The 23,100-nt window shown below is 42.7% G+C and overlaps 1 protein-coding gene across 1 annotated transcript in view; it reads left to right on the top strand.

Moving 5' to 3' along the window:
* Positions 1-23,100, top strand: part of brinp2 (bone morphogenetic protein/retinoic acid inducible neural-specific 2) — a 120,035-nt gene that overhangs the window by 70,500 nt on the left and 26,435 nt on the right. The window contains exon 5 of the mRNA XM_041949501.1: positions 1,548-1,784. Within this exon, the coding sequence (XP_041805435.1) occupies positions 1,548-1,784 (237 nt within the window). The remainder of the gene's footprint in view (positions 1-1,547; positions 1,785-23,100) is intronic.

Below are 23,100 nucleotides of genomic sequence, written 5' to 3'. Positions count from 1 at the left end.
ACCACGTGGGAAGCTGTTCTTGGAAACTGTTTGGAAAAGGACAGGCACTTTCAAAAAACACTTGGCAGGTGATTAGATGAACCATCTGTCTGTCACAGGCTAACTTAAACCAATTAAATCAACAAGAGATGTGGTAGGAGAGATGAAGAAGAGCAAAACGATCTTTTCCATGGAGAAAAGCCTTTAGTGCTGCACTTCGCTCTCCTCTCAATGAAGAGATGCTCTCCAGGTCTGATAGAAGTGATGCTACAGCAGCAGCTACGCTAACCTCTTGAGGAGCCACTATTGTTTCTGAACGAACAGTAGCTTCTCTTCTCCCTGTAGCCGGCACCAGTAGTTCTTCACTGGACAGTGATTGGTCTGAGCCACTGTGGTTCAGTCACGAGCAGCCAATATACCAATGGAACAGAAGCCAGCTGTTAGAGTGTCTTTCTTAAGACTGTTCAGTGTGTCTTTTGAGTTTCTGTCTTCAGATTAAATGAACATTGATCATGAAAATAAGGCTCAACATCCGTATTCCCCATATTACATCAGGTATGCAATAAAACAAAACTAGGGGAAAAGCTCCGATGATGATTTGTGCAATAAAACCTGCAGATAGGAAACCTGTACATTGCATTTTGGAACAGTTTTTTTTTTTTGTGGCGACTGCAGACTAGATGGCATTTGCTACTGATAGCTCCCAAATCTACTAAAATATGCCCCTGAGTAGGCGTCTAAACCCATTGCACATGCACCAATGTACCTGCTGCAAGAACTGCCACTGAAAGTGATACAGGCCGAGCTGCTCCGGAGAAAACAGCGTTGCTTTTTATCCCGCGATAATGCCATCACAAACCTACAGAGCTGACGTCTCGTCATCAGTCAGCCACAGAACAGAGAGCCATTTCAAATTTGGAAACTGTTCTTTGAAAGCACAGCACCCCACACGATAGACAGAGCCAGCTGATGAGCTGGTAACATTTGTCATCTCTATTGGCCTCAGCCATGATAAGAGATGTTGTTATTGTCGATATCTCTATGCAATATTACATGATGGTACACAGGCTGTACCGCAGATGAGCATTTATATAACTCATAATTTGATTCATACATTGGAACTGGAATTTGAGAACTGTTGCTGCATTACAATAAAATCATGTTTAACACTGAAGGAACATTCAGTTGCTGCTTGTATAAAGATTGCTTTGAAAACAAGATCCCCATCCAACATCCAGCAGTGATTCCAAGCTGCTGAGGCTGCAATGGTTGCTGCTTTTAAGGAAATATAATTTAACACCCTGACGTGTTGAAAATTAATGTTTATAAACCTGTTAGAAATCATACGAGTACAAACGTTATGCTACGAATTTCCTTCCGCAATGTTCTTCAATGTACCAAAAATTCCTTCACTTTCTTTTCAGAGTTTAAAAATGCAGCCACACATTCTCAGCAGTTCCACTTACAGAAATGACATGTGAAGCGCGTAGGATCAGCCTGCGAAAAAGCACGTAACGCTGAAAATGAAGAACTACCTCACCGTGCGCTCCTCTCTTTTTTTTTTCCAGGCTTGCAAGATGTCCTGCCAGAGTTCCTGCGTGGGCGTTTCGTGGAGGCAGCCCTCAGCTACGTGGCGTGCAACTCGGAGGGCGAGTTGCTCTGCCGCAACAACGACTGCTGGTGCCGGTGCTCTCCCCGCTTCCCAGAATGCAACTGTCCCTTCGCTGATATCAAGGTCATGGAGGAGAACCTGGAGAAGAGCAAAGAGGCCTGGAGCAGCTTCAACCAAGAGTTCATGGACTCAGGTACAGAATGGAATGCTTAATGTGAAACTCGTTGGGCGAGTTTTTGATGAAGTTTTGGTTTAGTGTTTAACACAGTGGCAAATAAAGTAAAAAAAGATTCAACCTGAGTAAAGCTTAGGTTGGGAGGTTGTGTTGAATGAGATTATGGTGTAGCTGTAAGGCCTGGAGTAGCCCCAGCAACATTTCATCCACAGTAGGTAGTAGTAACACATACTACAGTCTAGAAATATAACTACTTTTTTTAAAAATATGTATTTTCAGGGCTTTTTTAGCCTTTATTAGACAGCACAGCACAGAGTGGAAATGGGCGGGGAGAGGGGACGACATGCAGCAAAGGGCCACAGGTTGGAATTGACCCTGGGTGACTGCGGATCGGACACAGTCTTAGTACGAGGGTCGCATGTTCCACTGCTGATGCTAAACTAGCAGTTTAAGCTGCTGATCAGTGTTAGAATAGTTGGTGCACGTTTCCGTCTTCCCTCTCATTCACGCCTCTATTCTCGTGCTCCTCACCTCTGCTGTATCTGCAGAAGCCTTGCTAAGCTAAGCTCTCACTTCAGATGGCTCTGAACCACAGTGTCAGTGAAGGTGGAGTCACCATCACTGCTTCACATGCCAGGTGATAAAAAGATGTTTCAGGTCGTGCAAATGAAAAACAAGCTGTTTCCTGAGTACAGATTTGAATGAGAGTTATGTGTTGTAACTACTGATCTATGAATTCTGGATGGCTGCCAGATGGATTATTTGGACACTAACAAAGCTGGAAATACTGAAACATGTCGGTCTAGAAAGTCAAGAGGACAGAAAGAGGAAGCCGGATCAAGGATCTGACAGAGTTGGATGGATTTAAAGGAAGATGATAACAGGATGTCATGTTGCAGTTTAAAATGATTCTGATGGAAATAAAATGTTATCAGTGAAAGTAGGTGCTGATTACATGTTGCTTTCAGTCTCGCTGTTTGCCAAAAGTTCATTCTTCATATGACCACTGCATGGAGCAACTGTTGTCACACGGTGGCTTTAAAGAAGAGTTCAAGTGACCTGTGTGAAACTGGTTTAATCTGTGAACATATTTAGCAAAAACCTGGAAAAAGCAATTAATCAAAGACAGGAAGTTCCCTTGTGTTAAGTGGGCTATGAGTTTCACCTCCCATAGGGAGGTCGCACAATATTTGAATCAGACAAGAGAAGACAACAGTTTTGGGTTGGTTTTTTTTTTTGTTTGTTTTGGTTATATGAGCCAGTGTCAGTGGATTTTCTCTCCAAAGCTTGAAAATCTGCTCTCTCAACTAAACCCTTTCAATTAATAATTTCACTGAGAATCAACAGATAAATACGTCTGAGGTGCTGTTTGAGGCTTTAGCTTCATATTACGTAAGGCTGAGTTGATAAACAACCTTATTATTACGTGATTGTGACCGTCCTGGCTCATCATTGAGGCGGGCTGAGGACGTGCTGACTGTGTTTACAGCGAATAAGAGAGAGGAGCTCTGGACAGCTGGACAGAGACTATGTTGTATAAGATTGTTCTGTTCCAGTTACAGCTGCAGCAGGTGGGATGTTGGTGATTTATACCTCCGAGCTGGATGCAGTTTATTCTCAACGCTGTTTATTCAGCGTGTACCTGTGAAGTGTTGTTCTAACTGTGTTCATAATCACTTTTCCTGGCAAATACAGTGCAGTCAGCGATGATGTGTGATAAGATGATTATCTTCATACAGGCACATTATATGAGAGTCTGATACATGAGCATCTAACTATTTTACATGGTTTGTGTTTTGCCTGAGGGTATTCAGTGCTGCTAGAGCTGTTGTTCTCTGGGAGTAAAGACAGGAGAGTGTCTTTATCTGCATTTTCTCATAATGATCTATTTCTCAATCAGGGTTGAGGGACAATTAAAGTATAATAAAGGGCCCATCAGCCAGCTGTTTACACCCTTTAGTGCTACTGGGATGCTTTGTCGAGTCAGCTCCAAATGAGCAGGCAACTGAAATGAATGCTAAATATCTCATATTACAACACATGGTTAACATGCAACATTTTAGTGTCCACCTTTTAAAGCAAGGCCATGTAGCATGTGCTGAACAATAGCCACAAGTTACAATTATGGGATCGGTGTAAGTGCTGAAACGTAATGGAACAGTAGCACAAGTACAGGAGAGTCATAGAGTTAGTAAACTCAGTCCTGTCAGTAATAACGCTACATCTAGCTAAAGTTTGCTAGCGTTGGCCACTATAAGCTGCTGGTCGTGACCGACTGAGTAAGGCTGGAGCAGTGAAACCCCTGAAAAACAAAGGTGTTTTCTTCCTGCTTAAAGTTATTAGCACAGCTGTCCATCGTAAACCGAACAACGATGTGACCGTACTGCCAGCAACATATCTGGTTGTACCCAACCGCTCCAGGAAAACAGGCTGCAGCGGCCAAACCAGAAGTTAGTGTGGTTGTGGCACTTCATTTTCATTATTTATTATTTCCTCACATGACAAACCACGCAGCTACAAAGCTTTACTTCTTCGGTGTCCACCGTTCACTGTCTGCCTTGCTGTCTCATAGAATTAGAAGAGTAAGTCATTTGAAATGATGCAGACTGGACTGTATTTATATAGCGTGGAGGATAACTTCACAGCGGTGAGAGTCATCTCTACTGAGCAAAGATGTCTCTGGAAGGTTGATAATTAAAGAAACATAAATGGGAATTCAATATTGTCTTAACTTATTCATTCTCTAAAAACACGAAATGTCTGACTTTCATTTCTACTCACTGGAACTCGTCCTGTTATCTGTTTCCAGCCCCCTTTTTTGAAACTGCTGCATTGTTAGACCTGATATGCAAATGAGGAGCAGTTTAGAGCCAGCAGTGTGAAAGTTGTGTCTCAGCAGCTTGCTGAGCCGCAGTGACTGAGGCCCCATCAGGTGTACAGTCTCGCCCTTGTTAAATCGATTTCCGCCGAGCCAGGCGGCTTTATCGAAACTATTCATCACAGAGAGCGAGACACAGGTGTGTGATGTAATGGCGGCAGCGATGCAGAACAATTCAGGCACCACTTCCTAAATTGTCTGAAGCTTCACCTTTTCTTTTTTTTTTTGCTACATCCCAACACATCACCAGCTCACTTCCTAATGACTCAGGAAGGTGGTGGCAGGACTTAATTGGAAGCAGGTTTCTGGCAGCTTTTCTTAAACTTTGTAGGTGTGCTGTGTGTCCCTGCAGAGCTCGTGTGATGGTGTGTCGGCTGCCATTTATCTGGAAATTGCTTAGTGAGTGACATTACAGAGGTAAACAGCGTTCCTGTGCATTCACTTCACCTCATTTTGACAGCACCTGACTTTGCAAAGTTGCTTTCTTGGCTTCACATTAAATCTTTATAAAGATGCACCGACAGAGGATTGAAAAGAGGGGAGCAAGGAGTGTAATTGCCACGCTTTTCTTGTTCCGCTGACGTTATGGTTTTTGTCAGGAGCTTAACTTTGTGCTGGTTGTCATAAAAAATGAGGTTTAGTACTTTTAGAGGCTTCTGTGTTTGAGTAAATAGCTAAAAATATCATGGAAGGCTCTTTGGTTCACCACACACACACACAAGGACAGCACAGGCAGGCATATACCGTACACCCACACGCATGTATCCAGGAGATCATCAAAGTTTGATCTAATTTGGAGAAACACACACAATCCACTTACACATTCATACACTTCACCAGACTCACACAAGGCAAGCTGAGATAAAAAATGAATGCAGGGAGACGGGAGGAGGGTAATCTACATGGCAAATATTGCTTGACTTTCAGAGCTCCCCTCTCTGTCTCACTATCTCTTTGCCTCTTTTGCATCTTCTGTCCTTTTCACACTTACACTCCACACACACGCTCGGCGGTTTCTGGCTTCTGGGGGTGCCCAGGAAGTTGGGCTGAATCTCGTCTGCTGGGATGGGCTGATAAATTTATTGTGGCGAGTGAAAAACAACTGCGAGGACTGTGTGTGTGTGTGTGTGTGTGTGTGAGAGAGAGAGAATGAGTTTGTTCATGTGTGTCAGAGAGACAGAAGGAGGACAAGGAAGAGACTAAATCATTGTGTGTGTCTGTGTTTGAGAGAAAAGAGGAGAATAATACCCTCAAACCTCAGCCGCTCATTTCCTCAACTCAAGACCCGAAGCCAGCTTGATAGCTAGCCACACACACACACGCACACACACACACACAGATAAATCACAGGAGCTGTAAGGTTCTTCTTTTCTTTTCTTTTTTTTTTTTGGATAGGTCTCATGTACGGTTTGGGAGGCAAGATGTCCTGTGAAGGTGTGAATAAGTTGCGTCTGGCACATCACACCTTTGGTTTTGTGAAATTGGAAAACACAGCCAGCTTCAAGGCTCAGCACTAGATTCCCTAATACTGCCCCTGTGTCTATACAGTGTGTGCATCGAATTGCAGAGCCACATTCCTAACACAGAGTGCTGTAACTTCCTTGTGAACGTCTCACCTCAGCTCAGTTACAGCGATTATTTTTATGTTTTTCTGTATTTTTCTTTCTTTCATCTGTCTTTCATCAAATTGTGAAGAACTTGCATTGTTCAGAACAGAATTATTTCAATTCGAGTTAGCGTTGCTGCTCATGTGAACACAGAATGGAAAGATTCATTTTCAGACATTAACTGTCACCGAGTGTAGCTCGTCCACCTCCTCTGTTGACCCTGTACTTACAGCATTTTCAAAACAGGTGTGTTTCAATCATGTCCTGAAGATTCGAAATGCATCTCTGCAAAACAGGCATCTTCAGCTTCCTCAAAACAGCTGCCACAAAACCATTAAAGAAACCCAACCAAGATGCTAATGCACTCACCAACAAGACCTTCTTGGTTTGTCCTCCACTGTTCCAACAGTCATCACCAACTCTTAAACAAACCCTTAATTCACCAAATCAGGAGAGGAGCGAGGGAGGCCAGACATCAGAGAAGCAGTGAAAACAGAAATCAGAAATTTTCATCCCCTGTAATCTCAGCTTTTTTTTCCCCAAAACCCAATGTCAGGATTTTTTTCACAATGCGATTATACATTTGAATTTAGAATATTTGTTGACAGCCGTACTTTCAGGGAAGTAATAGGTGGCTCATATTGAATGAGAGTAAATGCAAAATCGTACATTAATGTATATATTCAGTCAGCGATACAGACTGGCCCATTACTCTACCAGAGAGGCATCACTGTGACAGATCTCTCTCTAAGTGTGGCTTTAGAAGTTAATTAACTAACCCGAGCCGTCACAGGTGACACTGACTCACCGGTTGAAGTGCCAAATTTAAGTGCCAGTCATATAATGGGATTCTGATAAGGGTTAGAATTTCCATTTCCCCCCAACAACCAACGCCTTAAGCCGGATCTTTGGGACATTACCGCAGCTGATGTGAGGAATGTGAGTTCTCGGCCACCATACGTGTTGCAGAGGGTGAGGGGCGGGGGGGTGGAACTAACTAATGAGGTCACTCATACATGAAACATAAAGCCGAGCTTCTCAGTAATTGAGATTCAATTCCCTGCGCCATGGGTGGAGAGGAGGCAGCGTTAACTCCCCACTGAGAGAAAGACAGAGCGAGGGAGGAAGAAAAGTCCTACAGCCTTGTTTAAAAAGAGAGGCTTTCATCTTGTGCTGTGCTCAGTTCATGTTGGCCAGAGGAGGGGTTGGTATACTATTAAATGTAAAGCATTAACTATGAGGACAGTGTTTGATCAATCAGGAGCATCAAGCCAAGATATTTCACTGTCAGTCAGTTTCTAGAGAAGCTGTCTGAGATGTCAGTGCAGAAATGTTGGGAGCAAGTGAGAACGGACTGTTTTCACCGTCTCTTCATAGTTAAAGTGGCCTTAAAGTGAGAAAATTCAATAACTTTTTGTTTAGTGCTAATTTGCATGCTAGCATTCTCATTGTGAGCATGACAGCCATGACCGTATCAACTTTACTGTTGACTGTTCTCTTACTAGCTTGTAAACAAACTTTCAACCTCAGTTTTTAATCCACATTACAGTTTGGTTTTCTTTACAGTGAGCAATAGAGGCTACCAGCATGGATGCAGTAGTGGCACAAGAACAGCTTTGTAACAGCTTCATAGCTGCATATTTTGAAGTCCTATTCATTAGTAGACTACTAATGAAACACTCTTACTGCTTTCACCACACGTATACCGACAACGACACGCCAAGACAGTGTTAGGAAGGAATTTAAGTATCCGTAAGGCACTGCTGCACCTGCATCACGATGTTCAACAACAGGTCACACAGTGTTAATTGGAAATGCTTTGCTTGCTGAACCAACTTCTAATGTCAGTGTCCAGTGAAGAAACAGGCTGGTAATGTGACCATTAGGCCAGGTAGCCAGACCATGAGGTGTCCAACCCAATCTGGCTGTCACTGTGGCAGGATGCACGTACGCTGCAGAGCTTCTCTAAAAGAGACCTTCGCTGCTTAAGTATGCGTAAAACAGGGCTTGCAAGTCAAAGCTCATCAACAAGAATAGAGGGACGCATTGACCTAATAATAGCCCTGTAATGACACAAGCACACCAGCATCTACTGGAAATCACTAAGTCCAGTAATCGCTTTGCCACTTTGCAGGAAGAACAGTATTGCTTGTTAGGAGTCCAACATACTCCAAAGTCAGATTTGGTTTGTTGTTAAAGGCTGTTGAGGAACACTCACCAGGACTGGAACTGTTGGCTCCTTTCAACCATGACCACGAGCTTGCTCACAGCAGTGAGAGTAATTACACAAACGCTGTTGACATGCTTATGAAGGCATAGGCTCTGGCATACTCCTGGTTGCTTATCAAACTCTGTCGCTATGGTTGCTCCACCCTTCAGCTCTGGCAAACCAGTCATTGCTGGTTTTTAAAATGCACCAGCAGGGGAGTGTTACTGTAGACAACAGATTTAAAAACTCAGGTGTACTGTGAAATACAGAGACATTTACCTGCATGATTGAAGTCAATGGCAAGGGCTTGAATGTGGGGGACGTTGTACAAGTCCTGCACTCCAGGTTTAAGCATAGCAGCGGCAGATCAGGAATGTTGTGCAGCTGTTAGGGGTGCCAGATGAGGAAATGGTAATTTCGGTCATTTTAGAAGGTGATGTTGCTGATTTTTGATTGAACCAAAACGGTAAATGGAATTTAATGAGCACATGTTTACCAGCATGAAGTGATAATCCCTATTGAATCCCACTCACCTGCATTGTATTGGGGTAGGGGGTAATCTCAGAGATAGATATCTCAAAATTTTGCATAGTGTCAATAGAGGGAAGTGGGAACATGTGTGTGTTTTCTTTTTGGTTTTGTTCTGTTTTTGTTTTTCCATCTGGGTGAACAGACGATTCATCAACTCACAGCCTGCAGCACACAGTTCAGTGTGTGAATGCCACTGGTGATAGTTTATAGAGCGACCTCTTTTGCTTGTTCATTATGACATCAGTAATATTCACGTTCACTGCGATGAACTCGTGTGTAAACACCGCTGCACTAAGCGTTCGACGCCCTTTGCTTATGTTCCCCCTGCTGGGTGATACATTCAGATGTGTGGCAGTCAGCACTATTCAGCCATCATCTCCTTGTTACAACTGGCAGCCATATGTCATGGATGAATCCATAAATCCTGCTCATAAATGTTTACATCTGTTTCTCTCCCTCTCTGAGTACATCTAATGGTTTCTTCACCTTCTCCGCTCTGCATTTTATTGCTCCGCTTGTAGTTTTGCAGCGCTGTACAAATTGTCTAATTGTCTCGCTCCCTCCATTATGTTAATTAAAAAGCATCCCTGCAAGCTAACAGGGATCTGTTTGATACTTGGAACCACCTACAAATAGTCCTGGCATGGATTCTGCTCAACGCTATCAGGAGCCCGCTGCTTTGAATCTCTGCCCGTTTCCGCCTTTATTGCTGTCATAAAGCATGCTGTCTCCGGGTGTAGATGTAGCACATGCACTTCCTGTATTTGTCAAAAAACAAAAGAAGGAGGGATTGTTTTAGTCCCAGAGATGGATTTCGTCTTGGCTCAAGATTTGGCAATACCTCCTCCTCTTTCTCATCCCATTTTTCTCATTTATTTCACGGGAGGACTGTGTTTGGCACAAGCAGTCTTCTTTGCTTCTTCTTTATTTCTTCCTTTTTCTCTTTTTTTGCCTTCTATCTTTCTATACTTATTTCTTTTTGCTTGTTTTGCTGTAGGAGTCTCAAGCCAAGTCTTTATTCTGGCTTTTGTTGTAGCTGTTGTCAACATTATGTCTCAAAGTACTTTCTGAGTGAAAACAAACAGAAGTATGTGCTTACACGCTGGCAAGGTGAACATGTTGGACTTTAAAGACACTTAATCCAGACTCTGAAGCACGAGAGCCTGTACGTCATGGCATTGTCTAGAAACCATTGCCATAGAAACGTGTGGTTTCATCGTTCAGAGAGACATTCATTTGTCTGGATAAACAATTTAGATGATTTTGCAGCAGTCATCACTCACTTTACACATTTCCGCAAAAAACAGTCAACGTCTGTTGTTTCTGTCTTGAAATAACCGATCATATTATTTCTTTTATTAATTTATTGTGCTTATAAAGGCATAGCATATACAGAAACGATCTAAACACAAACACGTAGGCACAGTTCTCATGCGTAACGCTATGGCCGAGCATTTCTACTTTGGAACTGCAGCGGACCAATGACATATTAAAAACACTGATTCAGACAGCCAGGAACCAATCCTGTCAACATAGTAAAACTTGTGTTAACTGTTTCCATTACGTTCATACCTTCCTGATACATCTGCTTGTAGGCGACCCTGTACAATTTGCTCTTCTTCAGGATCGGTGTCCATTATGTTACCACTAGCCATTGCGCAGCGCACAGGAGCATCAAAGCAGAAACCAAGCACAGGGTTATGTGTCTGAGCAGAGTCAAAGGTGAGCAGATATGCTCGAGCTGTAGGTGAGCACCAGAGGGGTGGGTGGAGATAGAGGTGAAGACTATCTGTAGTAGAGTTGCATCTAAGGCATTTTAAGGCAATTCATGGAAATGTGTAATTTTGATAGACAGAGATGAGTTTTAAGGGGCTTAAACAATGTTTTTATCAATCAAAAAGGCCAACATTTATTGTGAAAATTGTGTTCACCTATGTGATGTATATTTTACAATCAGACATATTAAAGGGGAGATGCAGAAGTTAAACTTTTACTAATTGCTGTGTAGGATTTGAAGTCTAAAACAATTCAGTAATTAATAAAAATCTGGACATCATTGGGATGAACCGGGCAATCGAAATGGGGAAGAAACTGATTCGTAAGTGTTGTAATTCCAATAAAAAACCCTAGAGTAGAACATTAAACTGACTCTAAGGGCCTCAGAATGTGGGCATCTCTGTAAATGACATCTCCTTAATCCAGAAATGAGAGGAGAACTACTTCAATCTTCCTCCAATAACTAAGTGGGAAGCTGGTTCTGTTTCTGAACTTAAAAGCCGAGCTGGGACAGGCTTCGAACCAGGTGCCAAGCTATTTTAATTATGTGACTCTCTCTAAATTAAAACTGCTGCCACTGAGAATGGGTGTAGCTTTACTTGCATGATGCACTATTTTAAATTACAAGAGCATCATGAAGTGCATTAACGGTCCACTGTGTAGGATTTAGTGGCATCGAGCCTGTGAGGGTACAACCAACTGAGTACCCCTCTCCTCACCTTCCCCTGCATCGGCCGCTAAAACATGAATAACACAAAAGATGCTCTTCGAGCCAGTGTTTAGTTTATCTATCTATCTAGATATAAACAGAAACTTAACAATACAATATCTCACAGGCAGTTCAGGTGAGTTTTCCTTCTGTGGACAATAGCCACATTTCCACATTTGGGAATATTTCCAAAATACGTGAAATTAAATAAACTTGTCAATCTTTGGTGATACACAGGCTGATAATCTTAAACCCCACTTTCACATGTCATGCATTGGTAATAGAAAGTGTTTTTAAATGAAAGAACTTGATCACACATTTCAAGATAAACTACGATAGCTAAAGGAGTTATGAAACATTTCTACAGAAAATAAAAGTTTCCCGCTGAAAGATCTTACAGTGAATTCACTTTACCTGTGGGAAACACAAAACAGTAAACCAACTGAACATAGGAACAAAGAAAACTAACTTGACTGACTTAAAACAGGTCCTGTCCCTTCCACTGGTCGATTGCCCCGTTAATGTGCTCGTCTATACTCAACTCAACAGGCCTAAAATGTTCAAGGAAAATCAGATACAAACAATTTAAACACACTCACAGGAATAGCAGCAAAGCCCAACTTTTTCCACTCGACAGAATCCATATTCCTGGTGTACAAGTTGAGTGGCAGGCGTAATGTCTGTTCCCTGGATGTGGCAGTGTATTTTCTGTATTTAATTGCTAGCTGAAATGGTGCATTGCTGAATGTGGTTGAGGTTTTGAGTCAGGGAGGAGGGGAAGCAGGGAAGCCTTGTCTCGGCAGAAGAGAGCAGGTAAATCCAAACCTGCCGTCAGTCCTAGTGTCTGCAGGTTATCATGTGAACTTCTCCTTTACGTATGAAGTAGATAGTTTTAGGTGTGGCCCTAAAAAGTGTCCTGACTAGCGGCTCAATTAGTCCCGGAGATCCACTCGTGCTCTGTGAACCCTTTCACCGTACTCCTGCAAAGCTACAACTTTCATCTTCACTTTCCCAACACACTACATCAACTCAAAGCATAATTTTTCACCTTTCCTCGCCTTTCCGGATTCACATTTTTCTTCTCAGGACATCATTATCTTCCAGCTCTGCGGTGTCCTTCACTGAACTTTCTCTCTCTCCGCCTTTTCCACACCTGCACCATCGCCTGTGGCCACACAACGTTCATGCGCTCGCGGCGCGAGCTCTTAAAGGGCAAATCTTGATATGTCGCTGACTTTTCACACGATCTGCCACGTCGCCCCTGGATCTTATCCTCTGGCGTATAGCCTGGTCACTCTGCTGACGGAGACGTCAGCACAGTGCCCCGCTTTAGCTCAGTATTTCTGACTCCTGATGGATATGTGGATTTCAGTGCTAAAGTTACGTATACAATGAAAGCTTCTTGATGATGTCATGACCCACACCTGAGCTGCCCTTATGTGAGCTGATCTGTCTGTGGACGCTGCAGCGTAGCTCTTTTGGTCATCACTCCATTGTCTGTGATGCTTTTAACAAACCTCCAGGTTGTACAAACTCATTAGGAAGAGAAAATGAAGGCAAATAGTCAAATTATTTCCTAAACGTTAACATTCATTGCAGTTTCTGATGACCTCCTGATTATACTTCAACTTACTGAGGTAGACATAATATGGGTGGATTCATCTGATTGCCTGGCTGCTTAACATGTTTGCTCCAGTCAGGCTTCTCCTTCAGTAGTGATGCTACTGTGCTCCCAGCAAATAAGAAATTATGACTAAATCTACAAAAACAGGACCAAATTTGTGACAAACTAAAATGATGTATGATACTGTGCCGACTTTGTATTGATTGATACCATTGTAGACACTGAAGCGTATGTCTTCCATGAGATGGAATGAAGGGATGGATGATGTTTGATGGTGATGACGATCAGTCTGTTTGTTCAATGGCCCGGAACAAGATATCTCAACAACTACACACCAGATTGCCATTAAAGTAGATATTCATGCTCTCCAGAGGAGAATTTCTGATATTATTGGTTACCAAATAACCTTTCTTCTAGCACCACCATTAAAATTTACAGTTAGACTCAGCACATAACAGAATCTGACAGCCACAGAGTCTTGCCATGGCATTTTCTCTGCATACTTATTGTCTTGTTTGAAACTGCAGTCTACATGTGCAGTTGCTTCACCATCTCTTTAAGCAGCTAAAAGCCAGATGTTCCACTGTTTATCCGCTGTAGCTAATTAGGCCGCAGCTAATTAGGCAAGTAGAAAACTAGCATATTTGAAGAGAACATAATTGCAGTATGTTTCCTCTTTTATTTTGTACTGTTCACCGGTGTAATGCACACACACCTCATGACCTCTTTCATCTAAGTGGCCATGTGTTCTTCTGTTTTCTTTTGCTGCAGCTCGATTACTTTAGAACTGATGTTTAGTCGGATGAGTGAGACCTCGGCCCAAAACCCAGTCAGTTTAAAGAGGAGCTTCTTGTTTCCTGTGTCTTCACCCTCCCCCTTCTGGCTCACTTGCTTTGACCCCTCTTGTTTCTACAGAAAGCAGCTACTTGTCACTGTTGGAGAGTTGTGATAGGAACCAGCAGTGGAGTAAAAGCAGCCTGGTCAGTGGAGGATTGAGAAGTGTGTGTGTGTGTGTTTCTCTGTGTTGGTTGAGGCACACACGTAGACACCTACAAACACACTGAGGTTACCAGGCACCATAAGAGCACAAAACACATTCATAAAGATTAATCTCTTCAATTAACACATAATAGGAGGTGAGTAGAATTGCTAAATCAGATATAATCTTGAAAACAACAAATTGTGTGACTATTTATCCACCAGGAAATTGATTAGATGACAAAATGAAAAATTAGACAAAAGCATGAGGTGGACTTTGGGCGTGTTTAGGCAAAAAAAAAGACAGTAATTTTAGGAAAGATTTAGTGATGCTTAAATAAAAGCTTGAAACTTTTTAATGGAAAACATAAAGCGCACTAATTACATTCTATAGTACTACATCTGTTTATGTGTGCCTTTACAAAATGTGCTTTTTTCTGGTGGGAAATGCATTTGGCCCTCTTTTTCAAACTAAGGCTTAGCATAATAATAATTCATAATCTCTTAGGAAATGCTTTCTTAGCTGCATGTATGGGCTAAAAAGACTTGCTAATACTGCATCACAAACTAGTAAGAAGTGCTCACATTTTAGGATACAATGTACCAAATGCTTGTTCGTAAAATGATAAAGTTGCTTACTTTGTTTTTTTTTGGTGTGCTTCTTCTTTTTTTTTTTTTTTTTGCCAGGCTAGATGTTAAAATTTACCTTAGTATTGTTTTAATAACTTTTAGATAAGCTAGAGAAGTTTCCAGCAAAAATGAAGCCATATTTTTAAAATGTTTTTTCATTTTTTTCATTATTTTTTTATCCAAATGCAGCACTTTGAATAATATCAACCTGGTCTATCGATGCAGACTTTAGTTGTGGCCTGTGAATAAAAAAGCACTTCAAGGCTTAATGTGCAACCGCATTAAAATGTCTAAAAAGACTAAACCTATGTTACATTGCGCTGAGTTATGTACTTGTGTACAATGTTCAGACCCAGAGAAATCTGTGCTTTTGTTTGAGGTAATGCTGCATTTCACTTGGCTGCCTGTCAGTGGTGTCATATCCCCTTTACTACCACCTGTAGTTACTATCAGGGGCATCACAGCCATTTAAAATGTGGGGGTCTTCTAGGTTGTGGCACATTAGCAAAATTTTCTGAATCTATCATCGGGAAAATTAACCAACAATTATCCATTAATGTGTAAATTTTTATATTAAAAAAGTAAAAATATGGCCGAAATTAATAACAAAAATGTGTTTTTCCTCAATTGAACATTTATTCCAAGAAGAACAAAACCTGGAAACAATTCCAAAAGTTGTCAATCATATGAAACAATACCACTGAGGTGATGGTAGTTTGGGAGCAGGATTTAAGTTTTCAATTTTCTGTCAAAGAACTGCCCAGTGCTCTGAATGTCAAAGTTATCAATCTTTGTTATCAAAGTTATCAATCTTTATTTATATAGCACCTTAACGACCCCGCAATGTTGTTGCTGTTCAGTGTTCCAGTTTCCTACCGTCAGTGAACGCCTCTGGTAGGGATGCGTGCATGTGGTTGAATGAGGAGGAGGGGGCGGGGCGAGACTAAGGAAGTGTACCTATGTGTGTGTGGATGGGAGAGAAGGGAAGCGCGCGAATGAGGAAAAGATTTTGGAGAAATAGCTTGTTTAATGATTGTTTGTTCGGTGTGGTTGCGACCAACAGTAACCGTAATCTGCAATAAAAAGTAGGTGAGACCAACTCTCTGTCCGTTTCCTGGATCCAGTGGGACGCTACAATATATAACCTCAGGAAAAAGTGGGGGGTATGAAATCATCTGGTTGTAAAAGTGGGGGTGTCGCAACCCCCCCATCCCCCATGGGTGCGACGCCCGTGGTTACTATAACTCTCAGGTAAACATGGGAAACACGGCATGATATGTCAGAGTGAGGGAGGAAGTTGGTGACGACTGATGATCCTACGCTACTTCACATCATCAAACGCCATCTTTTGTTCTTGTTTTCAGTGAGAGACCTCTAGTGGCTGAAATGACAGGCCCACTGTGCATTTCAACAGAGTGCAGTAGCTCTTCAGAAAGTGGCCTGAGGAGGGACGTGGCCTTATTCTAATATATTTTTCAGATGGACACCATTAACATTCAAATCTGTGGGAAAAAGTCTAGAAATGCTCAAAACCTTTCAGGTAAAAAAGGTCCCAAACAGATAGTTTTGTAATCTCTTTTTATCTTTTTTTAATTTTTATCTTTTTCCTCTTCTGTGACTTCAGGGGGGGTTGTATATATCTGTAGTCGATCTCTGGCCTCACCTCTCCACCCCGCCACAACAACAGCTTTCTCTGCTCTATATAAAGTCTTTGTTAAAGCAGCAGCTATGAAGGCATGCTGCAGAAGGAGAGAGGCTGAAGAGGAGGACAGAAAGATTGGGCAGTCACATTCTTTGTCTGGGTGTCCCAAGAGACCTGACCGCTGGCACTGGCAAGCCAGCGCAGGGGTCTGTGGAGGGGGTGTGGTACTCTGAGGTGATGAGTCAACAGGCAAAGAAACGTACAGTTTGATTTTTGACGGAAACAGAAGAGCCTGAGGTGGAGTGAAGGGGCCAGGAGCAAGAAGCCCAAAAGAAACAGAGTAGCTCATCTGTGGTACTCGGTATTCCCTCCTCTCTTTTCTATTCTTTCCCCTTTCCTCTTTACTTATACCACATTCAGGACTATAAATAGCCCAAGGGCACGAGCCCCAAGCTGACAAATAGGCAGCCAGCAGCAGTTCATCTCAGGACGTTGTTCCGGGTGAGAGGAGGTGACGGCGTGGCTCTGCAAGGCATAACCTGGTAGCTATTAATCCTTCAACGCGTGGAGAGGAGAAAAAAGATGCGATGGAAGAGGGGGGGGGGGGTAAATCAAGGAAGAGGGTGAGAGGGGAGGAAGGTGGGAGAGAGGAGAAGTGAGGACATGAAAGCAGAGGAAAGGATGTGATTATAGGGAGGGAGGGGAGAACAGATGAGGAGAGGGGAGATGGGAGGACGGGAGATGATGTAAAGAGGGAGGAGAGGAGGGATTAGAATAAGGGAGAGGAGGGGAGAAGAAATGAGAATCTAGAGGAGGATTTCCAGTTAAAACTGTTCGTCACCTGAAGGAAAGTGAGGGATGTTGGTAGTACTACAGAGAGGAAATGGAAAGCAAAGGAAAACATGATTAAATAGAGACCAAAGACGACGATCGGGGAGTGAGGAGACGACTGACGGCGGGTGATCGTTTGATTCCTCAGTATCTCACATTTCCCCTGTTTAAGAGTTTGTGACAGAGCCGTTCTCGACATTTGTTTTAAATCAAGCACTGAGGCTTTTCAAGCAGCCTGGGAGACTTTCGTCACAGCAGGGGAGAAGAGGAGGCTCTTCACTGTAGGATACATAAACACACACACACACACACACACACACACACACACACACACACAGCCTGTACCTTTCTACCCTCGATCCCTAACCTGTACTCCTCCCCAAGTCTTCAGCAAAAACTCTCTCTTTTCCTGAAGATAGAGATAAGAGGAGAAGGAGGACGTGCCATCGTCCCTCCGGAGGGGGTCGGCCGCTGTAATAAACACTCTCTTATCTCTTCTCCCGCCTCACTTCCTGGAGACGACCTCCATGAAGCGGAACTAAGATGTGGTACAGAGGTGCTATGGGGATACATCATTTGCCAGGTAACCGCTGCAGTTGGGGACTTGAGATGATGCGAATTGGCTGGAATCTCTCGCTGCTACACCGATGCGTGAATGGCTCGACCAGGCAGTCGGACAGAGATTTAAACCCACGAGGGTTTATCGAGAGGTCGTTAAACGGTAAACATGCAGTTCAAACTCCAGGGAGTTTGTTACATGTTGCCCAGGGAACAAATGAAGGACTTAGTAAAGCAGCTATAGAAGAAGGTCAGGACAAACTGCACACACAGGTAACAAGGGAGTCTGTTCTTATTATTTAAGCTGCAGTAGTTATGTAAAAAGAAATATGAATTAATATTTTACTTCTGCTATTTTGATATATTTTGTCTAAAGAATAAGTCATCCAGCACCATATCTGAAACCTCTATATTGAATGTACACATAACGCTGCACTAATTCATATTTGTATATGAGCAATGAAGTGACAGAGAGGATCACCTGACCCCTCAGTTCCTCTCAGCTCTACAGATCTGTTACATTTAGCTCATTATTTTGGTTTTCCCTCCCACAAACGGCAGCAGCAGGTGGCTGGTTTCAGCGAAAAAGCCCTAATGAACCCGATGTACACAACCTGCTCAGCACCAAGCGACAGACAAATGGAGTTAGCGAGTGGCTAGCAAGCTAAAGCACGATAAACTGGACTTTTCTCAGGAGAACCAACCAGAGCTTGATGAATGGATTAACTGAAATAAATTGGAGTTACAACCTCGAATCTAGAACAGTTGCACTCACTGTCAACTGTGTTGACTAACAACAGATTAACAGTGTTCCTGAGCTCAAGTAGTGACATCCTTCATACAATCATGTGTTCACAAAGAGGTGAACCTCGCTCCATCCTCGCTTGTAAATGACTGAGCCTTTCCAGGATGCTCCTTTCAAACCCAATCATGATACTATCACCTGTTACCAATCAACCTGTTTACCTGTGGAATGATCCAAACAGGTGTTTTTGGAGCGTTCCACAACTTTCCCAGTCTTTTGTTGCTCATGTCCCAACATGTTGCTGCGTCAAATTCAGAATAAGCAGATCTCATAAAAATCACAATGAGGCACAGACAATGACTGAGACTGTGTGAATTGTCTGGCATGATGTATGTAAAAAAATTACTTTACTAAAAAGTCAAAGAGCTTAACTTGAAATTTTTTTTGCTCTAAAGGGGCAAGATGGACAGATTAGTCAGACTAAACTCTGGCTGAGTCAGTGAATTCTTTTGAGCGTACATAGTGTAAAGGGTGTGTTGTACCGCTCTTTGTTGCCATCGCGTGTTTCCATCTGCTGGCCTGACCGGCTGGACCGAGGATTTTCCTGGTGCCAAGTGCCAACGCGACTCTCCGGAGACTCAATTAGAACACAGACACACAGCCTATCAAATGTCATCACAGCATGTGTGCGCTCGCGTGAGCATCCTTGTGTAATTGCGCAAGTGTTTCTGCATGTGTGCGCATGTGTGTGCGTGTGCCGGTGTGAGTCACAGCTGCATGCGACCAGGCGGACAGGCCTTCCAGTTAATGAGCTGCTCATTAATGAGCCTCTACAGCCAAAGACGGCCTTTTTTTTCCTCCTTTTTGGGGCCTTGTAAAGTTCATCCTCTCTGGAATGAACTTTGAGAGAGTTTGAGAGCCAGGCAGGAGGACATGCACCTTTGTCTTATTTTTAATAGATGTCCTTTATTTAGAGACGCGGGCTCAATAACGGGCCTGCGACAGAGTGCGGTGTGGTTGTAGAACTGTATGAATGTGCATTTGTTTTGAAAAGTATCTGATCATTTCACTTTTTCCTGAATCCCATTAACAGACAAATGTTGAATTTTAATTGGCGATGCCGCTCTGTGGTTGGCAGAGCCAGGCGCCCGGTTTTTGCAGAGCGCAAATCAGCAATTAATATAAGCAATAGACAATATACTGTATGATCATCACTGCACACTGTAGATAGGTCACATGTAATGTCATTTTATTATATATTATATTATATATTATATTTTATTGTTATAAGTTCTGAAATATATCCGGCCAGGGAGTAGAACTACTTCCTGGCTGGTATCCGCTGTGATGTTGCATTCTGCTCAGCAGCTCTGATGCACTTCTGTCACTCTGGATTTGATCGTCATTGTGTGTCGAGACACATCTGTAGGAATCAGATTGGAGCTGCATTTCAGACCACCTCCATATGTGGCTTGGATCTGATTCGCACAAATCGCATTTCATGTATTTTTTTTTTTTTCCGTCCAGACTTTGTAAAATCAATCTGGATATGCTAAAAAAAGGTGTGTCTCAGTGACTTCATTAATGTAGCGGCTGATTCGTCTAACAGTTTATATCTGTTTACATCAGCCAGGAACTCACTCAGGTTAATCAGCAGTCACGAGTCATTGCGATGGGATGATCACCTTTAATTTCACACCAGATGACATTGGATATTTATAGCCCCTCATTACTCACCTCAGCAGTGACATCTTATTGGTCGGAGATAATTGGGACCAAATTTGCTATTCATAAATTCACAATGGGCTCTTCATTTGGAGTTTTAATTATTTCCCTCTGTGCAAAAGGTTAAGTGTGGGAGGAAGAAGAAAAAGTCTATTTCAATTCTTTAGCACAAGTTTAGCTTCTAAGTGACCAGTGCTAACGCTTGCCAAATCCCTGACAGCGATCTCTATCTCTCTCGCTCTCTCAGCCAATCTCTTTTAATCTGTCTCTCCTCCCGACCCTCAAGCCCCCACAGGGAGCAACGTGATTCCCATTGCTTCAGCACGGAGAGCTCAGCGCAGCCAAAGCCTCTTGCAAACATCCCCTACCTTTGCTTTGCCCTGGGCCCCGAACATGTCAGAGGTCCTGCGGGAGAAGCTGAAACACTTCTTTACTCCTTCTGCACTGAGAGAACAAAGATTTCCAGCTACGCCTGTGACTGCTGACATGCTCGCCATAGGACACCCTCTGCTCGGCAGCATGGAGGCTGGCGCTGCAGAAAATAAACAGACTTTGATCAATAAATAGAGGCTAAATTTGGCATCTCAGCAGAGCGTGGACCGGATCGCATGTGCACACTTCAAATGCCACATCATTCACCATGAGGGGTAAAGAGGACGATTTACGTTACCAGGACGGTGATTTTTGTGTGTGCTTGTTTAAGTGTCCAGAAGTCTTTCACAGAGGCAAACTGTGTGCATTAGCATCTTTTGCTAGTTCAGCAGCTTCTGCCGCGGGGGGTTCTGGGGATACCTGAGGACTCAAGAGGAGTACATTTAACGAAAAGCGTGTTATCAAGCAACAGTGAGAGGTTAATAAAAAAACATCAAACATCAAAATTCAAAGCTAGAGCAGGAGCGAGACTTCACCTCTCGCATTCAAAGTGATAGTAATTTAAAAACACAGCTTGTACGAATCAGAAGGTGAATGCTCTCAAGGATTGAAAACAAAATTGCTTTCTTTAGGCTGAAAGAGGAGAAAATCATACCCTTCAGCCTATTCTTCAGTGAGTCAGTTCAGGAAGACGGTGCTTCAGAGAGCGCCTGAAACGCAGACATGAGTAACTGCTCACAGACCTTGACTTCAACAAGGAAAACAGCAACAATTGAAACAGTGTAATATTTCGAGTACATAGTTTATTTTTGTTGTAGGATGAAACACCTTGTGTACCTCCAAAGCTTTGAGTGATTTCAGCAGATTTTAGAAGTGGCAGCATGTGAGGTAAAAATAAAACTACAAAGGCAGCATTTTGAACGCAGCAGCTGCCTTTAGGATGGATGCGAGTTGGCTCGTGCCACTAAACGAAGTCTGGACTAAAGCGGTGAATGAGCTGGTTGATGTCGCAGCCCACAGGGCCCCGTCGTTAGCACGGTCAAAACAAACTGCTGACTTCATCTTGAATTACAACAAAGAAAAGCACCATATGAATGTTCCTTCTCCAAAACTCTGAATAAATAGGCCCATCGATGACCTTTTTTTCCATGACTAAGAGACGAGACGTCAGCGGATACTAACTGTGAATATATCAACATGAAATATCGTCGACGTAGAAAGACGAGACTAAAATGTAGTTTAAGAAATAAAAACTTTACCAAAATCTTTCCTTATTTTTGTGTCAAGGAAGAGCAAGTTACATATTTGTGTTGAAATACAGTCACAAATGTGGGAGCTCAGATCCACACAGCTCAATAATACATGAATAATTAGGCGACCAGGAGTCAGCTGAGTCTCATGTGGTAGAATTATTGCATAAATTGATATATTGATAGCACACTTCATTCTTCATCATTCAACCTGTGTTTTACATCAGATGATGAGGAGATAACATCTCATGTGAAAAGATGATGACAGGATGAGAGGGTGAGGGTGACTAATTATGATGAAAACTAACAAGGACATTCGACACAGGACTAAAATGAAATAAAAACACACCTGACAAAACTAGCATGAAGTCTCCATGTTTGTTTCAGGAGACAGATTTGACCAGTAGTATCATTTGGTGTGTCATATGTACAGACGCTCCTGCATTCATGGGTGCCTAATGGAGGGATTTTTTTCCCCTCATAGTGCATGCTGAAATGATTTGCATTGCCTCTAGCTGAACATATGGCATGTGTTGTTTAAATATGAAACACTCTAAGCACAGTTTAAAAATCCAAATATGAACATGTGAAGCACTCTAATGTAAATTAGCTCATAATGCTGACCTTTGTGCTTTCCAGCTCTCCATTTGCCTTCATAACCTTCACACATAAAGGAACTTGGTGATAATGTAAAAGGTGTAAAAACATAAACAGAGCGTTGCTATAACTCGGGATCGTTTGCAGCTTGAGCGGGCGCACCGTTAAAACCCATCTGTCTGCAGACAAACGCAGCTCTGGCCCATCTGGCCCTCCTTTTGCTATCTGAGACCTTGGGAGTATTCAAGGTTAATGCCCCCTTATTAGGTACAGCCATCAGACCCTGGAATGGCTCCCCCTTAATGTATGAGGTCTGCATGTTAAGGAATGCCTTACACTGGTTAAGTAGAGGTTTGCCATTATGCATCTGTCCTCCATTTATCCTTTATTAATAATGGGGAGGCTGCTGCAGGCTTTCTCACATGCTGGAGTGGAACCACATAGAATTACAGTTAGACTAGAGGTTTTTTTTTTCAACCTGCTTACAGCTGAAATGAAAGTAAAGATGAAATTTCCAAATTCCTTTGGGTGAACAGAGCAACAGCGTAATTGCAATTCACTGATGCACAAAGCATGCTGTAAAAATGGGTTAACTGATGACTATGGTTGTATGCCTGAATGAGTTCTGTGCGCTGCTGCGAGGATGGCAGATTGAGGAGGGACAAATTGACC

The sequence above is a fragment of the Chelmon rostratus genome, chromosome 12 (assembly GCF_017976325.1).
Source record: "Chelmon rostratus isolate fCheRos1 chromosome 12, fCheRos1.pri, whole genome shotgun sequence".
Taxonomy (NCBI): Eukaryota; Metazoa; Chordata; class Actinopteri; order Chaetodontiformes; family Chaetodontidae; genus Chelmon; species Chelmon rostratus.
Note: the sequence above shows the minus strand (reverse complement) of the source record. Positions and strands in the feature narration are given on the sequence as shown.